At 49.7% G+C, this 23,142-nt stretch overlaps 1 protein-coding gene across 1 annotated transcript in view; it reads left to right on the forward strand.

Moving 5' to 3' along the window:
- The first annotated feature begins 269 nt into the window (after nt 1–269).
- The window catches only part of ETF1 (eukaryotic translation termination factor 1), a 28,469-nt gene continuing 5,596 nt past the window's right edge, over nt 270–23,142 (forward strand). Inside the window, exons 1-7 of the mRNA XM_082063765.1 lie at nt 270–386; nt 477–615; nt 16,374–16,549; nt 17,339–17,478; nt 20,547–20,685; nt 21,587–21,777; nt 22,304–22,433. Of these exons, the coding sequence (XP_081919891.1) occupies nt 530–615; nt 16,374–16,549; nt 17,339–17,478; nt 20,547–20,685; nt 21,587–21,777; nt 22,304–22,433 (862 nt within the window). The 5' untranslated portion in view covers nt 270–386; nt 477–529. The remainder of the gene's footprint in view (nt 387–476; nt 616–16,373; nt 16,550–17,338; nt 17,479–20,546; nt 20,686–21,586; nt 21,778–22,303; nt 22,434–23,142) is intronic.

The raw sequence follows: 23,142 nt of genomic DNA on the forward strand, positions 1-23,142 counted from the left end.
ACGCGGGCCGCGCCCCCGGCCACGCCGCTCCCGCCGCGGGCCCTTTAAGGCCGCCCGGGCTCGGCCGCGCCGCTCTCGCGAGAGCCGCCGTTGCGCCCCGCCCCGCCGGGCGGGCTGCGGACTACACGCCCCACAGCGCCCCGCGCGGGGAAGCGACCAATCGCGGCGCGGGTGGGGGGGCGGGGCGCGAGGGCCGACGACCTATGGCGTGGCGCCCCGCTCCCGCGCGGGTGGGGTGAAGCCCCGCCTCGGGCTCCCGGAAGTGATGTCACAGGCCCCATGTGAGCCGATTGCAACACATGCAGCGCGGAGAGGGGGAGCGCGAGCAGCCGGTGTCCGACGTCAGCGCCGCCGCGAGCCGCGCGCCGGGGGGAGCCGCGCCTGAGGTGAGAGCGGCCGGGCCGGGCCTAGCGGGGCCGGCACCACCGCGTCGGGCCGGGTCTAACCGCTCTGTCTGTGCCGCCCGCCCGCCGCAGGCCGCCGCAGCCGCCGCCGCAGCAGGAGGAGGAGGAGGAGGAGGAGGGAGAAGATGGCGGACGATCCCAGCGCTGCCGACCGCAACGTGGAGATCTGGAAGATCAAGAAGCTCATCAAGAGCCTGGAGGCGGCCCGCGGGTGAGCGCCGGGGCCGCGGCGGCGGGCGGGGGGCGGCGGCGGGGGCGGCCGGGCCGGGAGCGCCCGAGGGGTCCCGGCCGGGCCGGGAGCGGAGCGGGGAGCGGAGCGAGGGGCTGCGGAGCGGCCCGCCCGGCCCTGGGCCCGCCGGTGTCCGGCCGAGGCGCAGCCCCGGCCCGGCGGCCCCTTCCCGCTGCCCTTTTGTCTCGCCGCGTGGTGAGGCGGCCGGGCCGCTCCGCGGCTCGCGGAGAAAAGCGGGTTCGGGGCCCGGCTCGTTGGGCCGAGTGGCCTCGGGGCCGCCGCGGCGGAGGGGAAGCGCAGCCGGGAAACGGCAGCGCTGCCGCCGGGCTCCCGCCGCCCGGCCCGTCAGCTGCTCCCCGGAGCGGCTCGGTCCCTGCGGGGGCGGCACAGGTGTCCTGTCCCGGGCGGAGCGGAGGGGACGCGGTCCCCGCTCGCTGTGCAGCTCCACGTCGCGTCCGGCCTGGCCGGGTCCCCGTGCCCGTGCCAGCTGGCACCGGAGCGGCGGATTCCAGCTGCACCAGCGGCTCCTCTGGCCCCTCCCGAGGCACCGCGGGCTCGGGCAGGGAGCAGAGTGAGCACAGGGAGCAGGGGCCAAGGCACTCGTTACTTTATTACTTTTCTTATTGATACTTACTTGATCTCTCTCACCCTTTCACCTTCCAGTGAAAGCGCTTGGCTCCATTTCCCCAAAAACCAGCTATGCCGAAGTTGGGATAGTGTTAAATTTAAAGTCTTTATTCCCTCTTATGTCATCCTTGCACTCTGATTTCTTTTCTACCACCAGAAGTAAAATTGCTGAGTGTTGTTACAGCCCACCCCATGGCAGAGGTGACGTGGTGCCCGTTTCTGCGGGTAGCTCAGCAGTGGCACGTTGTGTGGGTCAGGAAACCACTTGGTCTTGAGTCATTGTAAGAGCTATAGGTACCAGAGCAAAGAAAGCGTGTGTCTTGGTATTTGCATTGTGATTCAATAAAATAAAAATGAAGGGGGACTCCTTAGCCACCCTCATGGCTCCAGTTTCCACAGGCTCCTCTGAATGGGTGTCCCCCTGGCTGGGGCACCGGTGGCACCGTCCTGTGGCCACCCCGAAGGTGCCTTTGGACAGCTTGTGTCAGCCGAGGTGCTGTCTTGTCTTTCCCTTAGTGCTGCTGTTTGTTCTTGTGTGTCAAGTAGGCCAGGTAATCACTAAGCTGAAAACTAACCCAGGCAGGAGGAAAGGGGGGGAGGATACAAGTCACAGGTCTCCCTATATTTTTTTAGTCCGATTTATAATGTATCTGTGTAAAGGATGGGGGTGTGGGCAAAGGGAGTGGGAGGGCAGGGCTTTCCTTCCCCGTCAGAGTGGACTTTGCCCACGCCGGTCACTCAGCTGTGCCTTTGTGTGGTGTTGACAGCAGGCAGGGATCGTGGGGAGGGCCCAGCAAGCAGGGGAGCGTCTAAACGACTTCTGCCATGCAGCTGAAAGGGCTTAGGCAGCTACAGGCATCCGCTGCAGCTTGTGAAAGCAGCTATCGGTCCCTGTAACAGCACTGAGGGAGGCTGGGAGGTGTTTTGGAAGCGCACCGTTATCATTTTGGCTGTCCCTGATTCAAAGTATGGTACATAAGCATGTCTACCTTTAGCGGCAGCTCTCGTGCTGTTTGGAATAGATGAATGTTGGGCAGAACGAGATTGAAACTGGTATTGGAGAGCTCCTGGGAGAGGTGAGCCCAAAGGGCTAGTGTGGGAGTTGAACAGTTTCTTGGGGCCACAGCCCAGGTGTCTTCCCTCTCCCCCATCAGTAATCCCTGGCACATCTCTACTTCATCATAAAGATACCACAAGCGGTACAAAATGCATGTAGGAGGTTTAGATGATCCCTGTGCATCCAGCATATCTCTTAGATGTCATGATACTGCTGTTCCTTACTTAAACATCTGTGCTAGCTGCTAACCCGCCACCCGACGGAGGCTGCTGATGCCAGCAATCCTTCCCTAAGCAAGGTTATGCAGGTTATCTGTAAATGCGTGTTGTGCTTTCACTGAGTCTAGCTAAAATTATCCTGGTCTGTTTGGGTCCAGTAAGGGGAAGAGATGCTGCAAGTTTTGCCAGCAGAAGCATTGGGCTCCCCGGCACAAGAGGTGTGAGGCAGCGGAACAGGCTTTTCCGGCCTTCAGGAGCGTCGCTTCCTCTTCCTGCCAAGTAGGAAGACCTGTTCTGGGGTGGATTAGGGGGCAAAGCTTTCAAATGTGGCTGGCCAGGGACTCCTCGGCGTCTCCACCTTCCCTTACTCATGTCCTCCTAATAGTGACCCAGCAGCCGTGTCCCAATTTCATGTGCTGGTTGTTCCTGCGGTGGATCAAAGGGATGGGAAATGGAGGAAGCTGGAGCTTGATGTTCAATTCACACCTGGCAGCTGGGGCACCTCTCTTGTTATCCGGCTATTTTGGTAAAATTTCAGTGAAGTCTGCAGAATTTTATCAAAATGTTAAGTGAGCATGAGAGCAGAATAAATGCTTTTAAGGTGTGTGAGACAGATGAGGTAAGTGGCAGTATTTGGTCAGAAAACCGAGGGGGAAGATGAGAGCTTCAGCTTTACCAGCAGCTGATCAGCCAGAGCAGGGGTGTCAAACTCATGGTTGCAGGGGGCCACATCAGCCTCGCAGTTGAGTTCAAAGGGCCGAATGTCATTTTAGGAATGTATAAATGTAGGAGTTGTTAGATTTATACAGTCCCAAAATGACATTTGGCCCTTTGAAGGTAATGGCGAGGCTGATGTGGCCCCTGGTGACGATGAGTTTGACACCCCTGAGCTAGAGACTGGTGTGAGGGTACAACCGCTTCTCGAACTTTAAGGAAACGTCATAGTAAGAATGTCCTGTGTTATTTTTCCGGTCCTGCTTAGGAAAGCTGGCTTTCTCACGGGTGTCTGGATAGCAAGAACCTGGAATATCAAAGCAATGATAAACCATTTTCAAAACCATCAAACGCACCCCAAACCCCTTTCTCTGCTGGCAGGGAGTAGAAGGAGCTTTCCTCTGTATCTTGCTTCCTAAACCAGAAGTGTCTGTTATCTCCTCCTAGCTCTTCCAAAGTTGAGTTGCAAACTGTCTGATATTGGACAAAGTTAATGAGTTGATCTTCCTGATTTGATGTGAAGGGAAGGGGGAGTAGCTAGTATCTGTGGAGTATGTACAAGTGAGAGCAAATGGGGTCTGAGTTCTGCGCTACAAGCAATTAACCTTTCTAGCCAAAAGAAGATGAGGGTAAAAAGCTGGTGATGAGCAAGTTAAGCCCTTGTGAGAAATCCCACCTTGTCAGTCATCTCTGGTAGCTTGGAGTGCTCAGGCTTTTCATCGAGCATCTCTGCTTCTCCCCTACAGGGGGATTCTGCTTTCAGTCCACAGTTTTTGACAAAATCAGATTTGGTGACAGACTGTGCCCCCCAGAAGCTGCAGCTGTCTTTGCACGTGGATGTTGCAGCAGCTCGAGCAGAAGCTGTATTTACCTCTGTGTTTTTCTCTTATCCTCTCTCTCAGGGCTGTTCTGCTGTTGCTTCATGCAGTTTTCCAGTGTCAGTGTCCAACTGACAATCGCTCTTTGTTCCTTTGGTCTTTGCAGTTCTGAATAGTTAGCAGGGCTATGGTCAGTGTTTTTCTGCTAATCTAAGCTGTAAATACTTGGCAAAATCAAGTATCAGCAACAACCACCGGTCTCCTTGTGGGCTTAGGCCTGAGATGTCACATCTGAATCATGTTTGAAAAACTTGTCAGAGTTTGAAACCTGGGCTCTGCTCAGGAATGGCTCTGCTCAGGAATGATTTACTAACACCTCTGCTGAGCAGCTGGGTTTTCTGACCCCGAGTGAGAGCGCAGCAGGTGCCGCTGCAGGGTGTGGTGCTGCATTATGTGTCAGGAACCTGCTCCCTTGAGACATCTCTCCTGCCTTGAACTTGCTGTCTTCAGAGCAGTAGCCTGTATGGGTTATTTTACTGAAAGAGGCGGCAAAGAGAATGTCTTTGAAGGCTGTGTCTGCAGGTGTAACTAAGGTTGACAAACAGTGTGTCAGAGAAAATTTTTCCAAATTAAGTATTTTAGAAGTGGGGGGGAAACAAGGCATGTGCAATCTTCTGAGCAAATGCAGAAACTACATCTGAACAAGTAACTTATTCTGCTTGTAATGGGAAGAAATGTATCAAGGCAGGAGAATGGAGAAATGGCAAGAGAAGGGGAAGTCTTGATGTCTCCAGAGCCATGGGAAAGCCAAGTGATGTGGTTTCCTGCTAGGGCTTGGATTCTGCCAGGATTAAGGGAGTGGAGCATCTCCCGTGTGAGGAAAGGCTGAGGGAGCTGAGTCTCTTTAGTTTGGAGAAGAGGAGACTGAGGGGTGACCTCATTAATGTTTACAGATATATGAAGGGTGAGTGTCAGGAGGATGGAGCCAGGCTCTTCTGGGTGACAACCAGTGACAGGACAAGGGGCAATGGGTGCAAACTGGAACACAGGAGGTTCCACTGAAATCTGAGAAGAAACTTGTTCCCGGTGAGGGTGTCAGAGCCTGGCCCAGGCTGCCCAGGGGGGTTGTGGAGTCTCCTTCTGTGCAGACATTCCAACCCACCTGGACACCTTCCTGTGTAACCTCAGCTGGGTGTTCCTGCTCCATGGGGGGATTGCACTGGATGAGCTTTCCAGGGCCCTTCCAACCCCTCACATTCTGGATTCTGTGAGGATGAGACTTCAATCTGCTATGTGGGGGAAATCAAATTGTGAGGCACATCAAAAGCCACTGGGAAGGACAGAGGCCTGAAAATCTGTGGGAATTCCTGCAAAGTGAAACACATACTAGTTCTGCTTAAGTGTGGAGAAGCTGACCTGTTGCTTAGACATAAATAATTTACCCAGCTTGTGTTGCAAAAAGCATTGTTTGCAGCTGGCTTCTCCTGCAGTTCATCTGGAGCCTTCCTGGTCCTGATAGAAGGGCACAACTTTGGAATTAGCCTCAGGCTGTTCCTGCTTCCCAGCCTTGTGCTACAGGGACTGAAGCTGATTGTGAGAAGGTGGGTGGTTGGCTGTGCATATCCACACCTTGTTCTGGGCTGTTCTGTCATGATGCTGCTTTGATGACCAGGCAAGCTGGCGAGGCTGAGACCTGTTTGGACAACCTGGTGGTTCTGGAGAACAAGGTAGTCTTGACCTGCTCTGCTGTTAGTGTCACGGGCCTTTCCAAAAGTGACCTGGAAAACACCTTCTCGTGAGTTAACGCTGCAGCAGTGCTTGCTGCTGGGATGCATTTAAGGAGTAATGGGGCTTAGTCACAAAGAGAAGTCCTGTCTGGGTTTGCCTTGCTCCTCAGTTCTTTGGAGCAGAGTGCTGGGGTTATATTGTGCTGCACCGGTGAGGTGTATCTCCCTCCTGAATTAGTGCAAATCCTCAGTTGCTCCTGGGAGCACCTGCAGCACTCGGCTGTACATGACTTGTTCTGCTGGTAGCAGGTGCTGTGCAGCTTCTTGGAACTGCTGGAATAACTGTTGAATGTGTTAGAATAGTTGATTCTCAACTCCGGTGTGAATTCCTCTACTGCACCACATACACATAAAGATACTGCATACCATGTATAGTGTGTAACCATACCGTCAGGTCTAGGCAAGTACCAGTATAACTGTCTCATCTCTAAGTGATGTCATATGTCAGGAGGAGGGTTTGCTGTGGTCTGTCATTGCTGTGACTGGCTTCTGGCAATGCTGCCAGACATGTGTGGGTTTAGGGGCTCCCGGGCAGGCAGATCTCTTTCTCTGCCTTCTTTATTGGGATCTGTTTGTTATGTCTATGCCTTGGGTCCAGGGAACAGTTTAACTGTTGATACAGGATCTGTTTCTGCAGAGCTGAAGCTTTCACCTTAGGATGTGGAGTGTGATGGAGACCTTGAGCTGGGCTGGGATGGGCTGGTCAGTCTGGGAAGGGCAGTGGTGTTACAAGGTACTACTTGGCTTTCCAACTTGTGCTGTGTTAATTACGTTTCAGGGCTGTCATGCTAGCGCCAGTCTTGGGATAGTCTTGAGGACGTCTCCACAGCAAGCTGATGTCTCCAGTGGACCTGCCTTTGCTAAAAGCCTTTTGCTCCTGCTGGAGCCTGGGCTGGACCATCCTTGGTGTAAACGGCTGTCTTGTGCTCTGTGGGGAGCGCGAGAGGCGTGAGTGGGGCAAGGGTGGGAAGAGTAGCATCTGTAGGGGTGGCACCTGGAATTTATCTTTACTGACAATGACTTTTTTCCTTTGGCTTTATGATACATCATTGAAGGGTGGAGTGCTTAGGGAAGAGTTAAGTCCTTACTGAAGCTGAACTGCTTCCTCAAAGTAGCGCTTTCTCAGCCTGCTTGTCTTAAAGGTAGTTTCCAAAGGAGTCATGTTTCTGTTGTGGAGGTAAAGGCTATGATATTAATACTGCCTTTTGCTTCTAGTAGTATGAGGAGAAGGAGATGTTTGCAGAGAGGCTGGAATAGAAATAGTCCAGAGCAGAAGTGGTACCTGAGGGCTCGGTGGCAGATAATCACGTAGGATGTGCTGCAGCTGCTCACGCTGTTCCTCTGTTCTGTTGGAGTCTGTTCCAGCTGCCGGGCTGCACAAGTTGAGTGTGGATTTCCCGTGAGCAGGGCTGTTCAGAGCTCTCAGGACTAAGGCAGCGTCTCTTCAGAGCTCGTGTCTTGGTGGTGTTGAGGGCGGCTGTGTTCTGTGCTGGGCAGAAGGCAGCCAGAACCAGGGAGAAGGTCCAGAAGGTTGGTGACTCTCTGCTGGTTGCCTGTGTCTAATTGTTGTAAAACATTTCCTGGGCTTTCTCATCTGCCTGCTCTACCTGTTCCTTTTGAATTATAGCAACAATTAGGAAGCACTGTTTTGAGAGCACACGCTAGTGAGCAGCAGAAATGACCTGATCTGGTTACGTGTCAGACGAGAACTCCAGTACGTGTTTTATAGCCTTTGGTAGTTCAGCAGCCTGACACCCTCTTTTACAACTGCGTGAATCATTAGTGAACAGCGTGATTCATGCACAAGATCATCATTCACATAGAGCTAATGAATGAGACCCTGACTGCCGAAGACAAATGACATGGCAGAAGATGGGAATGAGCACCTCAAAAGAGAACAGGCTTTTTGGCAACTGCATTTTTTTTTCTCCCCTGTTAACTCCCTATTCCCATGTAGTTCTGAGGCATTAACATCTTAACAAGCAAATCTGGATTTGTTGCTTTAGTCCCTGGGTGTACATCTTGTACCCAACTGGCCCATTAGCATAATGCAACAAGTCTTTTAAACTTTGAGCATTAATAATTGGAGAGGGAGGAGGGAGAGCAGGGGAGCTGTGGCAAAACTGAGCCTCCCAGTGAGTCACAAATGTCTGAAGTGCAGAAATGTCTGTTCCATTTACCAGTAATTGGACATCCGGGCTTTCTGCATGAGGTCAGATGCAGCCAATAAGACCTATTCAAAACATGCCTACGCAATTATATTTTGTCATGTGTTGCCTTTGATCCAAGGATTTGAGTGGCACTGATTCACCTTCCCTGTGGGGTGGGCAGGATCCACTTGTGCTGCTTCCATCCATACAGGATGAAGTTGGGATCTGCTCCCGGAGCTGCAGAACCCATTTGGGATCTGGGCGCTGGCAGCTGCCTGAGCAGCAGCTGCAGTGTTGGAGCAGCTCCCGTTGGGAACAAGAGGAAGGTTGGAGCACGGACCTGCCAACGTTGACCTCTGGGCAGGTAGTGCATGGTGAACCAGCAGGTAAGGGCTCGCTGTTACCTGTGCATCTTTCGGACATGCGATACCTGGCCAAATTCCCCACGATGTGGAGAAGTAGAGGTCTGTGACCTGATTCTTCTTTCTCCTCCTTGCCATCCCTGGGGAGCGGTGCCTGCAGAGCTCAGGAGGCAGGTCCTGGCTGTGGGCCAGTGCTGCTGGGGGGACGTGCTACCTTGCCTGACCCCTGGGGACATGCGAGCCGGCTGCTGCCTCCCTGCTGCCCGAGCAGGGGCTGCGCTGGGCGCGCCTCTCCTTGCCAGGGTGGGTTCTGCCTTGGCACTTTGCTCCCAAGCTCGCTTGGCATCTGGGGGCTTTTCCTCTTTGGGAAGGTCAGTGGGTTAGGATGAGAGGGACGAATACCTTTTCAGGGCAGTCTTAATGTCCATGTTCAAGTTGTTTCTGGTTACAGGGAGTGCTTTTTGTAGATCATCTTCCTGTAATGCTGGCAGATGAGAGAGAAGATTGCTGTGTGGGGCTCAGAACTACAGCACCGGAGCCTGGCGCTGTGTGAGCCGTGGTGGCAATAGCTGCATGGCCTCATGCTGTGCAGCTAAGTGATTTTCTTTTGTCCAGGGTAGAGGTGGCATTCAAAGACCGATGGAGGAATTAGCTATCTCAGGGGAGTGGAACTCACTTTCTCCAATTAGTGCTTATGCTGGAAAGTACTCTTGAGGAAAGAATGACTTGGTCTTGTGGCTCTGCAGTCCCCCTCACATCCAGCCTGCCCCCATCTTGTGCTTTGTCTGTGCTGATGAGGTGGTGCTGGATCCAGAGAGGTCACCTCTGCCTTACTTTTGCTTGGGAACTGCTCTCCTCCACATCTTCATGCCCTTCTCCGGATGACTAGGAAGCCCTTGAGGAACAACTTGTGTTGATATCGCCTCTTAGTAGATGATCTAGAGTTCTGGTGTATGCTGTGGCGAAATGCAGAACGCCTCTGAGGTGGCAGTTGTGAGGTTCTTGCTGAAGAGATGCTGTAAAAAGTACTGCCAACAGCATGGCTTTCAGCTCAGCTTCACAATAAACTTCAAAGGAGCTGATGGTAGTCCCGTTGTCAGCTGACGGGTGCTGTGTGCTCTGTCTGGATATCTGCTGCACTCATCTCCTGCACGAGCTGTGCTCTGAGCCAAGCACCTGAACAGAGAGTGGGATTTCATCTGTTTCTGATGGAAACATCACAAAAAGCTGTTGCTTCTAGAGCAGCAACTAGATTGAGGCATGTTGGCTGTGTTTGTTGCAAAGCATTCAACCCATGTTCTCTTTGGGTAAGATGACGTTGCTTCTGTAGCACTGGAGGGATCCTAGACACTGAAGATTGCTCTTTCCTAGCAGACTGACGGGATTTCCAGGAAAAATTATGTAGCTTTTGCATCTGCTGTTGTCTCTCTAGATTTGCCGTCTCAAGTGGACTTGAGCCACTTCCTATGATGAAGGCTTTGTCTTATTAAAAGACATTAAGTCTTTAAAGGGCACAGCTATGAGCTGTTTATGCTTCAGAGCCATAATTCTTAAGTTGTAAGAGCATATGCGTAGATCTTCTCTATGGCAAGGTCAGCGCCACTGCGTACAGGGCTTATATGAGCAGGGAGTGTCTAATGACCGATGTTTCATAGAAGAATCCAAACCAGCAATTTTGCACTTGTCTATACTAGAGGACACTTTTTATGGCATTTCATTCAACATCTCTGCTCAGATACAGGACCAAAAAACCCTCAAGTATTCCTTACTTACATCACTGCTTGTGTGGACTGTGCTTTCAATTCAGGCCTTCGCTCAAGTATCGTGAGCCCAGAGCGCTCTGTAGGTGTTTGTTCGGAAGTGCTCTTGTCTGGACCTGTGGTGTGTGCCCGGTGAAGTTCTGCCTTGGATTACTGGGATATTGCTGGCATTGTAGCTGGCTGTGGAGGTGTCAGTGATGGAGCTGGTCTAGCCATAGTATAACTGGAGCGGGTTTGGCTGTCTGGGCAGCTTGTGCTCCTCGGTGCATGCGATGCCTGCCCAGTAATCCACCATACTCTTGCATGGAGACCAACAGATGTTACCTGGGGCAGGTAAAGTGGCTTGAAGCACCGTGTGGCAACGGTTATTTCATAGAAAGCTTCCTAGCTGTGGTGTGTGGTTAAGATCAGATGATCTGAGAGCTGTTTGCTCCAGTCTCTGGCAGTCGCACAGAAGCCTCGTGCTGCCCTTGGTTCCTGGGGAAAGCAAGCTGCTCACACAGCAAGTGCCCTGTGAAAATCAGCTCGTTTTGAGTCACAAGGACTGACCTTCTTTGCCTCTGTATCTGCACGTTACACAGCGTGCTATTAGTGTAAAATGTTTCATTGTGGAACAATTACAGCCCAGCTGCCGTTTGTCGGGTCTCCTCTGATACCACAGGATGGGCCAGTAGCTGCTATTAATATAGCACATCTGTTAAATGAATGTTCTCCCTTGCCAGTGCATATCTCAGATTCCAGGAGACAGATTGAGTGCCTGTTCCTCCTCAGACTCTGGTTGGGACGGCTCGTCTGCCACATCGAGGGCGGCTACAGTTGGTGGTTGCTGCGTTTGGTACTGTGGCCATGCAGGTAGCCGTTTTACTGACAGAACGCTATGTATAGTGGTGGGAATCTTTTAGAAAACCACTAGACCAGTTTCTAGTTTCAGCTGGAAGTTGAAGGTCTAAGGATCTGCTCAGCTGTTCCTTCTAACAGGTGGAAAACTATAAACTGAATCCATAAAGATGAAGATGGTCACCCAGCTGTAATGAAACCCATCCATGGGGTACACTCAGCAGCTTCTTCCGAACACGATGCGCTGCTCGCTTTGTGCGCTTGCCTTCTCTGTGGTGGCTTCTGCTGAACCATGAGTTGCCTACGTGGTGGGCACCGCTCCTAGTGCCGAACACGGCGTGGGACTCGGGATGCAGCCGGTGCGAGTGTCTGCTGTGGGATCCCTGATGGGTCTCGGTCTGTGGTACCGCGGCTGGCGGGTGGCACCTCTCAGGCAGTGCTGGCAAAAGGAGCTGTGTTGAGGCCATAGTACCTGCTCACAGGAATATTGGTGAAACTTTTCCCCGCAGCTTTTCGGGGCGAGGTTAGCGATGATTCAGCGCTGCACATGCTGCCACTTGCTGTGACAACTTGTTAACGTTTGCTCCTATGTCTGTCTGTGACTGGGAAAGCTGTTTACTTTGTGGTACGCTTGTCTGACATTCAAACTGTAGTAACATTGAAGTTTTAGTAGCAGAACAGGCTGTCCTGTCCACAAACCTCAATTTCCTAATGAACTTGCTGTCTCGAAAGAGCAAATCATGGTGGTTGTTCCTTCCCCCTTTCCCACAAACAGCTCTCTGGCAGGTTGTAGGCGCAAAGTTGGAGCGCACCCACAGTGATTTAGAACGAAAGTCGTAATCCTGGTCATCTTCTGTCCTGCAGATACCTAATGCTGGTGCCTTCCAGGCCACGCTAAATTGGAGCTAATTGCCAATTACTGGCAGGGCTGGCACAGTGTGAGCAGTAACCATAGTAGTCAGACAGTGAAGTGCTTTGGCCTTTCCAGAGGTTGGCACTTAATTGCTCCCTTGTTTCTTCGTAGTTGTGGACAGGTGCCCTCAAAGTTTTTAATGGTTCTCTCCTCTCCAGTTCTTTGTGCGGTGGCACATGTTGTGCTGTCTTGTGGTCTGGGGTGCCGGGTTCTTACAAATCAAACCTCCCAGAGCGTTTTGGTTCTTGATGTGTGTACTTGCATCACAGTGGCAGCTCTTTGGCTGCTGTGCAGACACTCCTGAGCCCAGAATAGGGACAGCAACTGTCTCTAGCTGCTTAAAACTCCATGGCTCAGTTCAGTCTGAAAGCATTAGCTTCCAGCTGATCTAGTATAATTTGTCTTGGGTGCACTAAAAGCAGGAGGGGGAAACTCTTAGCAATGCTGCATCTTGAAATTGGGATCCTGCTGAGCAGAATATCATCTGGAGTGTTCCAGGTCCATCTTCGTGCAGGAGCGCTGGGGACGGTGCAGGCAAGAACCAGCTCGTTGCCTGTTTGATCCCGAGCTGCCAGGGTGAGCAGTGCCTGGATTGATTACTTAATTGTTCACTGTAACAGTTCTCTAATGGAGTTCTGTCTGGCAATGTGCTCGCTGGGCTGGAGGATTCGGGGCTGGCAACGGCCTGCCAGGCAGCTAATATCCTGTGTGCTTCACACATGGCAGAGCCTGTTTGGTTTAGATAGAATAGAATCATTTCAGTTGGAAGAGACCCTCAGGATCATGGAGTCCAACCATAACCCACCCCTGGCACTGCCCCATGTCCTGAGAACCTCATCTCCATCTGTCCAACCCTCCAGGGATGGCGACTCCAGCACTGCCCTGGGCAGCCTGTTCCAATGCCCCACAGCCCTTTGGAGAAGAAATTGTTCCCCACATCCAACCTCAACCTCCCCTGGTGCAACTTGAGGCCGTTTCCGCTGCTCCTGGCGCTTGTTCCTGGGGAGCAGAGCCCGACCCCCCCTGGCTCCAGGCTCCTTTCAGGCAGTTCAGAGATCAGAAGGTCTCCCCTCAGCTCCTGTTCTCCAGCTGAACCCCCCAGGTCCCTCAGCCGCTCCCATCACACTTGTGCTCCAGCCTCTCGCCAGCTCCGTTCCCTCTTCTGCGCACTCTTTAGTATTCCAATGCTGTTATGATGAGGGGCCCAAAACTGACTCCAGGATTCAAGGTTTGGCGTCACCAGTGCTAAGCACAGTGGCACAATCACTTCTCTAGTCCTGTTGGCCACACTATTCCTGACACAAGCCAGGATGCTGGTGGCCGTTTTGGCCACATGGGCACATGCTGGCTCATGTTCAGCTGCTGTCACCAACACCCCCAGATCCTTTTCCAGCCGCTCTTCCCCAGTTCATGGGGCTGTTGTGACCCAAGTGCAGGACCTGGCACTTGGCCTTGTTGAGCCTCAGACAACTGGCCTCAGCCCCTCCATCCAGCTGGTCCAGATCCCTCTGTACAGCCTTCCCACCCTCCAGCACATCAACACTCCACCCAACTGGGTGTCATCTGCAGGCTTACTAGGGGTGCACTCGATCCCCTCATCCAGATCATCGATGAAGAGATTGAACAGAACTGGCCCCAGTACTGAGCCCCGGGGACACCACTGGTGACCGGCCGCCAACTGGGTTTGTCTCCATTCACCAGAACTCTTTGGGCCCCGCCATCCAGCCAGTTCTTTACCCATCGCAGATACACCATCCAGACAATGAGCTGCAGCTTCTCCGGGAGATGCTGTGGGATACGGTGTCAAAGGGAGTTTGTAGCCAGCAGATTTCCCAGGTGTCATTACCAAAGTAAAAGTGCTCTAGAACCCAGCACACAGCTCATCTAGCAGCTGTGGGGGAGGAAGAGCCATGGGATTTTGCAGAAATACCTGTCATGTTCAGGCACAGCGGCTGCAGAGACGGGTAGGAAACCTGGAGACTGTATTGCTATGCAGAGTAACCTATTTTTTTTTTTTTTTTCTAAGTGTGTTTGAACTGCAGTTTTCTTGGAAACTCTTTACTCCATTTTGCCTCCTTGAGGCGAATTTAATGTACAGGTACAAGCTTGCTTTGAGAGGTGAAAACTGCCCTTCTGTGGTAGGATCTCAGTGGTGCGTGAGGGTCTGTGCCCACCCCGGTCACCTGTGTGCAGATCTGCTGCTGCTCCCGTGCAAGCTGCTCGCCCGCGGTTTTACTGGGTTCTGTAGGAACTGGTTAGTGCCTGGAATAGCTTTGGCTGAGTAAATACTGGCATGAGCACCTCAAACCTGAGAAATGCGCTTGATGTTGGTAATAGAAGGTGCTTTTGGATATAAATCCAGGCTGGAATTTGCTGAAGGGTTGAACCAAGTAGAGTGCTGTGTTAAACTAGTTTGAGACTTAAATGAGGGAGAGTGCATCACCTAAGAGACCCTTTCCATTTATTTGTTTGCGGTTACAAGTCACGAGGGCTTATGAAGTCAGGTATATTACCTGGGGTTAGGGTGCTTTGGGAAGGGTGTGGACACATGTGACTCTGTCTCGTAGATAAGACGTGGTGTGTAATATAAATAATCACGGGTCACGGTGGCCCCTTCCAGGTGCAGGTCTGGTGTGACCCAGCCGCTCAGGGCACGCAGGGCTCTGCCAGTGCAGCAAGGCCAAGGGCTGGGATCTGGGCGCTAGTTTGCTCTTGAAGACTGATGGTGGCTTCACAAGTGCTTTTCACTGAAGAATCAGTCTTGGGAGGGCGCACCCAGTCTTCCTCTTTGCTATTCTCACCTGCTACCCCACATCTGTCCTCAAAACAGGAGAAGTTGAAGTCTCGTTGTAGCAGGAGAGCCAGGAAGTGTCCAAAGGACGGAACTCCCACCTCGCACCCCCGCATCGGGATGCCCTTAGTTTGTTCAGCAAGTCGGGTGCGATGTGCAGAGCTTTCTTATCTCTGGGAAGGCTGAGAATCTCTTCTTTCGGAGGAAGAAACAAACCACGTGAGCTTGCCTTGAGAGTGCTGCTTTCAGAAAAGTGGGAAGAGTTGCTTTCATGCTGATCAGCCTGTTCCTCAAAGGATCCTGCTGGGAATGGTGGGCCGTTAGATCTCCCCCAGGGCTCGTGCCGTTCGCCAGGGTAGCCGACTGCTTTAATTGAGTGGTATATGGAGTATTCTTGGCTGGCGTGACCTGCGAGTCTGATCGCTGTCAGCATGGCTCAGAGCTCCTTCTGGGAATAATGCCTGCAAGCGTCTCTTTGCGACTTTCTTGATTAGTGTGTAGGGGGATCTTGGATATTAAACCCAATTAGTTGTCTTCAAGGTCAGGGACTTGTTTGACCCACCGCCACCCGTTTCAACTTGGCCTGAATTGAAGATCTTTGCAAGAGCGCTGTACAGCTTCTGTAAAGAGGCTAATGAAGTGATGCTTTTTAAAGCACTTCCCTGCTGGCTCTGTAGCCCAAACACTTCAGGCAGGACACTAGAGCATGACAATCTGAAACAGCAGCAGGCAGGTACTGCCTGAGTCTTCTCCTACTGTAAGAAGTGTAAAAGAGCAAAATCCCCCCCCCCTTTTTTTTTTTTATGGCTGAAAACCACGTTCTTGGTTCTCTGACTCGTAACCCTGAGTAGAACTTCTTTCACAGAGCTGAGCTGGTTTGTCCTTGCGAGAACTAGAGGACATGATGAGGCATTTGATTTTTATGCCCTTACTCTGATGTGAAGTATGAGGTCTCGTTTCAATTTGAAATGCTGCAGAAGCAGCACTTGAGACGCCTGGGATGCTTCAATGGCAAATAGGAGGTACCTGCTGGAAAGCAGATGGAAACTTCCCTGATTTTCATTTTGGCTTTGGGTGGATTTGAACCATGAGGCTGCTTTGGGGATTAAGACCTCTGTAGGATCCACCCCAAAGCTGTAGGAAAAATGAATATCAGACTTACTTTTTTTCATTGAATTTAAGCCAGTTCTATGATTTGCGGGGTCTTATCTCCTGTTCCATGCCTGGGGCTGGCACTGCTGAGCTAGCAGTCTCTGTTTTCTGTCTTAATCTGAGGAGAACCAAGTGTTAAAACAGCACTTGGGCTGCGTAGTGCTCCAGCTGCCTGGGAACAAATGGAACGGGTTTAAAAATGTCCTTGAAGTATGTGACCGCATTGTTTTAAATGATTTCTGCTGGGAACTCCGTACATGCCTTTTGCTTGCAGCTCTTAGCCTGTGTGTGTGTTCTTTTTTTCCAGACGAGTATCCCAGGTTAAACAAGCAGCTTTTGGAATACCTGAACACTTTGTTACGGAGTCAAATATTCTGAAGAGACCATTTTGTTACCTTTTCTCTCAACTATTGTCCAGCAGAAGGGGAATAACAGTGGCGCATCCTTGGGGGGAGGGAGGAGACACAGCAGTGCACATGGAATACAGTATGAATACACTTGTTGCTTTGGCTGGTGGCTGCTCACAACCCCTTTTTCTTTTTTTCCTTTCTCAGCAATGGTACCAGCATGATATCGTTGATCATTCCCCCCAAAGACCAGATTTCGCGAGTGGCAAAAATGTTAGCGGATGAGTTCGGCACCGCCTCCAACATTAAGTCTCGAGTGAATCGCCTTTCAGTACTGGGAGCCATTACATCTGTACAGCAAAGACTGAAACTCTATAACAAAGGTAACTTGTAGCTTGTATGGATGCTGGCAAACTTCCCTTACTTGGAAGCAGCCTTAAGTTCCTGCGTTATGCAGTTTTCTGCTAATCAAATCTGTTGGCCTGTACTGCTGTTTTGCACTGATGTTCCAGGTATGTTGCCCATGGATGAACTACTTCAGGGTCAGAGTTTGGGACTAGAATAGTGGGGTGATCCTTGTCTTTAATAAATGGGCTCATGGTCCCGTCCTTAGCAGTGCGGGCTATTCTAGACCAGGCGAGCCTGAAGAGCTGTTCCACAAGAGTTCATTTGCGTTAAACTAGTGGGTTTTCATCAAGCAGAAATTTCTGTATGCCTTATGCATGCCACTGTGCAGCTACCGTCATTTCGGGAGGAAACAGACCCACACCATCTAAAATGATACTACAAATTAGTCTTTACGTTGGCAAGTGACTGTTGAAGAACCAGGAAAACTTTATGGGGATGTTCAGCCTTTTTCTGGATTCTATGAGCTTGCAGGCTTATGGGTTTAACAGACAGGTACATGTCCTCGCAACTTTTTTAAAGTCTTTCCATCAGTGTTACCTTTAGCTTCCTGCTCTAGGCTGTTCAGTATCGATTCACCACATTTGTGTGTTTACCATAGTAGAGATCTGGGAGGGAATGAGGTGGGGGAAATGGAAAGTGGAAAAAAAACACTTGGGACTTCGTTTTCATCTCTGCCTTAAGTCTCATGGCCTTGTCGTTGGTTTTTAATGGGTACAGCTTGCAATATTTGTTAGTGGTCTCAAATCGCATTGTGTCCTTTACAGTACCTCCAAATGGTCTGGTTGTTTACTGTGGAACAATTGTGACAGAAGAAGGAAAAGAGAAGAAAGTCAACATTGACTTTGAACCTTTCAAACCAATCAATACATCGTTGTATTTGTGTGACAACAAATTCCACACAGAGGTAAGAAATCCCCTATTGCCTGCTGGTCCCAGTCAGATTGCTTTGCTAGGCTCGCTGAAACAATCCTTGGTGTACTTGAGTCCACAGCCTAGAACAGCAGCTTCAATGAAGACATCCTGCTGGTGAAGCCACCGGTGGCTGGCTGGTATTCAGAAATGTGTGATATTTGGGAAAGGACCAGAGATATAGCCCAGCTCCTGCTCCAGCTGAGTTTATGGCCCAGCTAGCAGCTGTTGAGTTTGCGTATCCCACAGGCATGAGCTTTTCGCTGTAACTGGAGGCAGGTGTGTTTTTTTCTTAACCTTAGAGGCTCATAGTTCTTATTCCAAGCCAGGCCTTCAAGTAATGCCAGGATAATATTAGTGCTGCCAGTCTTGATATCAGATGCATTAACCGAGAGCCTTGATGGAGAGCTGGCATGTGTCTAATCTGTCTGGAGTAAAGTGGAATTATTTTTATCCCACATCTACTTATCTTAGTTAAATGAATGGTTTGAGGCATATTTAAATTAATGTGGATTACACTAGTCCTGACTGCATGAAGTCAGTTTATTGCCTCTGTTTGGGTTCTGTTGGCAGTTGCAGAAGTTCCAATGGTTGCAGCAGATGACTGACTGCCTTTCACATCCGTGATGTCCAACATGATAAATGTGTGGACTGAGACTAAATTGCCTGTCACCAAACCCCTATGATGTGGGCTTGACAGGCCCTTCAGTGATGTAGTTCTGCTTGTTTTCTTGGGTTTTGGAGAGCGCAATTGGGTTTCAAAGGGTATGAGTACAGAAGGGAAAGGTGTGCTTGTTGCACAGGTGAGGTACACCCCTATTATTGTCTCCCCACCAAGGATGAAATCCCAATACATCTTTGACCTACCAGGAATAGCAAAACTGCACACAGGTACAGCTCTTGAGTTCTGCTGAGCCTGCACATCCACAGGCAACTGAAAGCAAGAGGTAAATAAGAGAATTCAGGAGAGAGACAGAGGTGCAAAGCCAGGGGAGATATGTGTCCCTGCCGCTGTTGGCAGCGAGTTGCCTTTTGCGCTATTAGGAAAGGGATTAATTTGGTCTTGGCTGCAGGTGCCACTTCAGGGCACTGATCCAATGCACAAGGAGTAGCTGCTGCCCGGTGGGCTGTCCCGGGAGGCAGCTGTAAATACACCCCTGCTGGTGCGTAGCGCTGCTCAGCGAGAGAACAGCAATAACTCGAGAGGAATTTGTGGTAATTGCAACTACTGCCGATGTGATTGCTGCCAGCACCTTCTTCTACGGGCTGTTTGCTCTCCTGTGTATTTTGAGTATGTGATTATTTGACTTGGTATTATCTACACTGCAGAATCAAATCCAGCTGTAAAAGCCGGTTATATGCTGTCCTGAGCTGTGAGGTGATGTTAGCTCTGAAGCCCTGGTCTGTCTCATTTGGTTGCAGAGCTGTGTTTTTAACCCAGTGATTGCCCCCAACACGCAACTACAACTCAACAGATGGGGCACCTGGCTCGCTACATCAAGAAATGTCCTGTGGAAGTGAGGACATGTCAAGGAATAGAAAAGGGATCTGATCTTCAGCTTTAGGCTGAAGCTGCGAAGAGGAAACTCAGCCCAGGCTGAAGGAACAGAATAAAAGCAGTAGTCCCTTTTATGTGCTTGACAGGACAAAGAGTGGAATTACTGACGTAGAACTAATGAAGGGGAATCGTTGGATACTTTGTGAAAATAAGAGGGAATCGACAACATCACAGGTGTAGTCATCTGCTGCCTGGCAAGGGTGTCTGATAAGATTTCTCCTAGATATTTTATTGCCTGTGTGAAACTGAAGCGACTTCCCAAGAGAGAAATGAACCCTGATGTGTCTGAAGGGTAGGATTTACAATGACTGATTCTGATACCTTGGCTGGAGCATTCATTCCAGTCACACGATTTGCTTGGCTCTGTCCCAGTTACGTAGATTGCAATGTCATATGCCACTTCCTCCTCTCATTCATCCCACCGCTGAGGAATTAATACAGAATATTTATTTTGGCCAGTAGATTCCATTAAACCTTAGTGTCTGTTTCTTTTAAGTTTGAATGCTGTAGACTTGGTTGTGTGGATTTTGGACAAAGATGACTGATGGATTTTATTCTTTCCATTCAGTCCAATAATCAAGCTGGCAGGCGTGCAGGCTGTTAAAGGTCCTGTGCTGTAAACCAACACCATCGCTCTTTCAGTATTAAAATAGTGGCTTAAAACAATCTGGAATTTGACAAGTTCTCCATCCCACACCACCAGAACCAGGGCTGGATGGGAGATGGCACAAAAGTAACTCAAAAATCTCGACACCAAGCAGTGCTTTAGTTGTTAGTCAACTTATATGAGGATGAATTTAGCTGCTTTCTTTAAAGGGAAGAAAATTGAAGGATAACTTCATTTTCCTGAAGATGTTATGGCTGTCTTCTCTATGGCAGATTATGCACAAGACAATTATTGCTGCTGTTACTTAATCCTGCTTTGTAAGGCTGAATTTGTCATAGCCACTGTGGATTTCGTCATCCTACCTCTAGGACTTTTTGAAGAGAGCAGGTGCAGCAAAACCAGTATTTGTGGTAGCTGGCAAGTAGAAAACTGGTCTGTATTGGTCCTCTGTAGTATAAAACTGCCTGATTGTGAACCGAGTTCTGTTCTCCTGGCTGGAATACCAGGAAAATTACTCTTCCAGTTTTGCCAGCCAGAGGTGATGCAGCCTCACAGAGGTGTGATCTGTTTCACTCAATACTTTCCAGAGCTGATCTTTAGGGTTTTGCTCTTACACCTGCCTGGGACGTCACCTGATGATCTGATAATGCTGTGGAAATAGTTATCAAGCTTAAACATCAGTTTTCCTTCTGCTCCTGGTGGCGTTGTGTGAGACAGTAAGCAGGGGTCATCACAATTCCTGAATCTGCTGCTCTTCCTCTAGTTTATTTGTGAAAAAACAGCAATGACCACCTATGGAACTGAGATTTATTGAGCTGTATTGTTTCTGGTAGCCTTTCTGGACTAGAATCCTTAATAAACTGGTGCTTGCTGCTGACACCACGGTTTTCTGTTCCAGGCTCTCACAGCGCTGCTTTCCGACGACAGCAAGTTTGGCTTTATCGTAATAGATGGTAGCGGTGCACTCTTTGGAACCCTTCAAGGAAACACGAGAGAAGTCCTGCACAAATTCACTGTGGATCTTCCAAAGAAGCATGGTAACGCGCTGGGCTCTCTCTAGACTGTTTGCAGCAGAATATCGCAGGGTGGGATGGGAGGGCAGAAGCGGGGAACGTGGCCTGTAGGTGTTTAGCTCTACTCAGTTCTTTGCTCCCTTGAAATCTGACAGCAAAGCCTCTAGTCTGAGCCTTCTGTCAAAATTAATGAATCACTCTAATCCGCTGTTGATCTTCTTAAAGTGATGCTTTTTATTTTGTGGTGGATTTGACCCTTTACTTGGTTTTGGGACAGTCATAACTAAATATTACTAGCACAAGTAGTAACACCGCTTGGTAACGTCTTCAAAGTTTGCATCTGATAGTGCTGCATGCAAACCACAGTGGGAAGCAGGAAGCACAGAAGCCTAATAGAGCAAGCAAAATTATAGTTCCATTATGCAATGCTGTACTGTAGTGAGCTACTGATGAATTGAGCAAATTATCTGTTAGCTACTCCTGGTTTACTGCCCTTCTCTGGAGATTACGGTGGGACAAAATGAAATAGAAACAGGTTTCTGCAGCAGAGGCTGCTGGGAGGCATCGCATCAGAAGAGTATGTGAGGTAGTGTAACAAAGGAAAAGCTTTTAATGAAGGCATAGGACACAGCAAATGTGCACAGGTGTTCAGAATTTCTATAGAGAGCTGAGAGCCTATATGAAAAGAAAATAAACCAACCCAAACATATTTCCCTCTGTGGGATATGTGGAGAAAAATCTCTTGCTGTGAATGAAGCCTCTTTATTTGCTGGCTGTTTCAATGAGTGCCCCTGGCTCCGCTTGTGGCAAATTGCAGCTGCCCTTGGCTTCAGCAAGCCAGGGCCCAGTTGGGGCAGTGTACTAATAACCTGCCTGAAATGAAATGGCTTCCAAATTGCTACCTCGCATCTGTTCTCTCCTAAAGGTAGAGGAGGTCAGTCTGCCTTGCGTTTTGCTCGTTTGAGAATGGAGAAACGACACAACTACGTAAGGAAGGTAGCAGAGACGGCTGTGCAACTGTTCATTTCCGGCGACAAGGTGAACGTGGCTGGTCTCGTTTTAGCTGGATCAGCTGACTTCAAAACTGAATTAAGTCAATCTGACATGTTTGATCAGGTGAGTGGCCTTTTCTGAGCAAAGCCCAAATGTTTCAGCCATCAGTAGTGACATGGTGATATTGGGAGTAGTTCTGGTATATGATGCATCTCGAGAGGAATGTAACTTTAGTGTCTTAAGTGATTTGATCAAAACTAAGCTCATACACCCTAGAGAGATCTCCCTTTCTTAATACCTCCTACAGTTAGGTAAGATCTCCTTTTCCTAATAACAGTGCTAGTGAGAAATCTGTCCTCCTGGGCTTGGAACTGGCATTCACATTCTTTGTGTTTCCCAAATCTAAAGTAGAAGCTTTATTGGAATTAAACTCCACTAAACCTAATCCTGTGTCCCTCTTGCCTGAAAATTGTGCTTCAAATTGAGCACTCAGAGGTGCCTCTGACTCAGAACCTCTGCTTGCAAGTGAAGCAAAAATAGACTAATGCTGTGACTCTTACTAAATACTGAATTCTTGTGGCATTAGGAAGTTGTCTTGTGGCAGTTGTGTGTAATAGACTCTTTCTCGTGTCCTCCTTTTCTCTTTTAGCGGTTGCAATCCAAAGTGCTCAAACTAGTTGACATTTCATATGGAGGAGAAAATGGATTCAATCAAGCAATTGAGTTGTCAACTGAGGTCCTCTCCAATGTGAAATTCATTCAAGAGAAGAAACTAATAGGTATGTGGCTACATGCTCAGCCTTCTGAGCCAAATGTGCTTGACTGAATCTGCAGGTTTTGCTTCAGACCTCCTGGTGATGCCTTGTGTGCTGCCTCAGGCCCGCTGTGTGTCCTGAGCTGGGCACAGCACCACTCGTAGTGACTCTTTCTGCTACCTGGACACCCTGTCAAATGCTGCAGGACTTAATGAGACTTCAAAACGTGAGGGGGTTTTTATGTGTGTGGTTTTTCTTTTTACACACTGAACTTGTCAGATCTTCTCTTTGTTTTCAGAGATTGCCTTATTTTCGGGCCTTCTGGTGACATTTGGGTGGGAGGGGAAAAAAAATCTCAGATTGTTTGCGTCTTCAGAAGGATGAGAGTTACGGTTTATTTAGGCTTAAGATGGCAGTAGAAATGATCCTTGGACTCTCAGCAGACACGTTGCTAATTTGAAACCCCAAGAGCACAATAGTGGCAGTAGCTGTTTTGCACAGAAGAGTGGAGTTCAGTAGTGCCCGCTGGTGGGTTAGTCCAGCTAATTGTTCAATAGCGAAGGTAAGCCTTTCAAGGGAGTGAGATTCCTGACAGGACAGTGTTTGATGGAGTTGACTTTCTGCTGCTGAATATCCTAAGTTAGGTGCTTTGACATGTTATCACATCCCTTGCTTCCTTCAGCAGCACTGCAGTCGTGTTTTCCAGTTTCTTGCATTCAAATCAGGCTTGTTT

This window comes from Streptopelia decaocto, assembly GCF_964273445.1.
Source record: "Streptopelia decaocto genome assembly, chromosome: 12".
NCBI lineage: Eukaryota > Metazoa > Chordata > Aves > Columbiformes > Columbidae > Streptopelia > Streptopelia decaocto.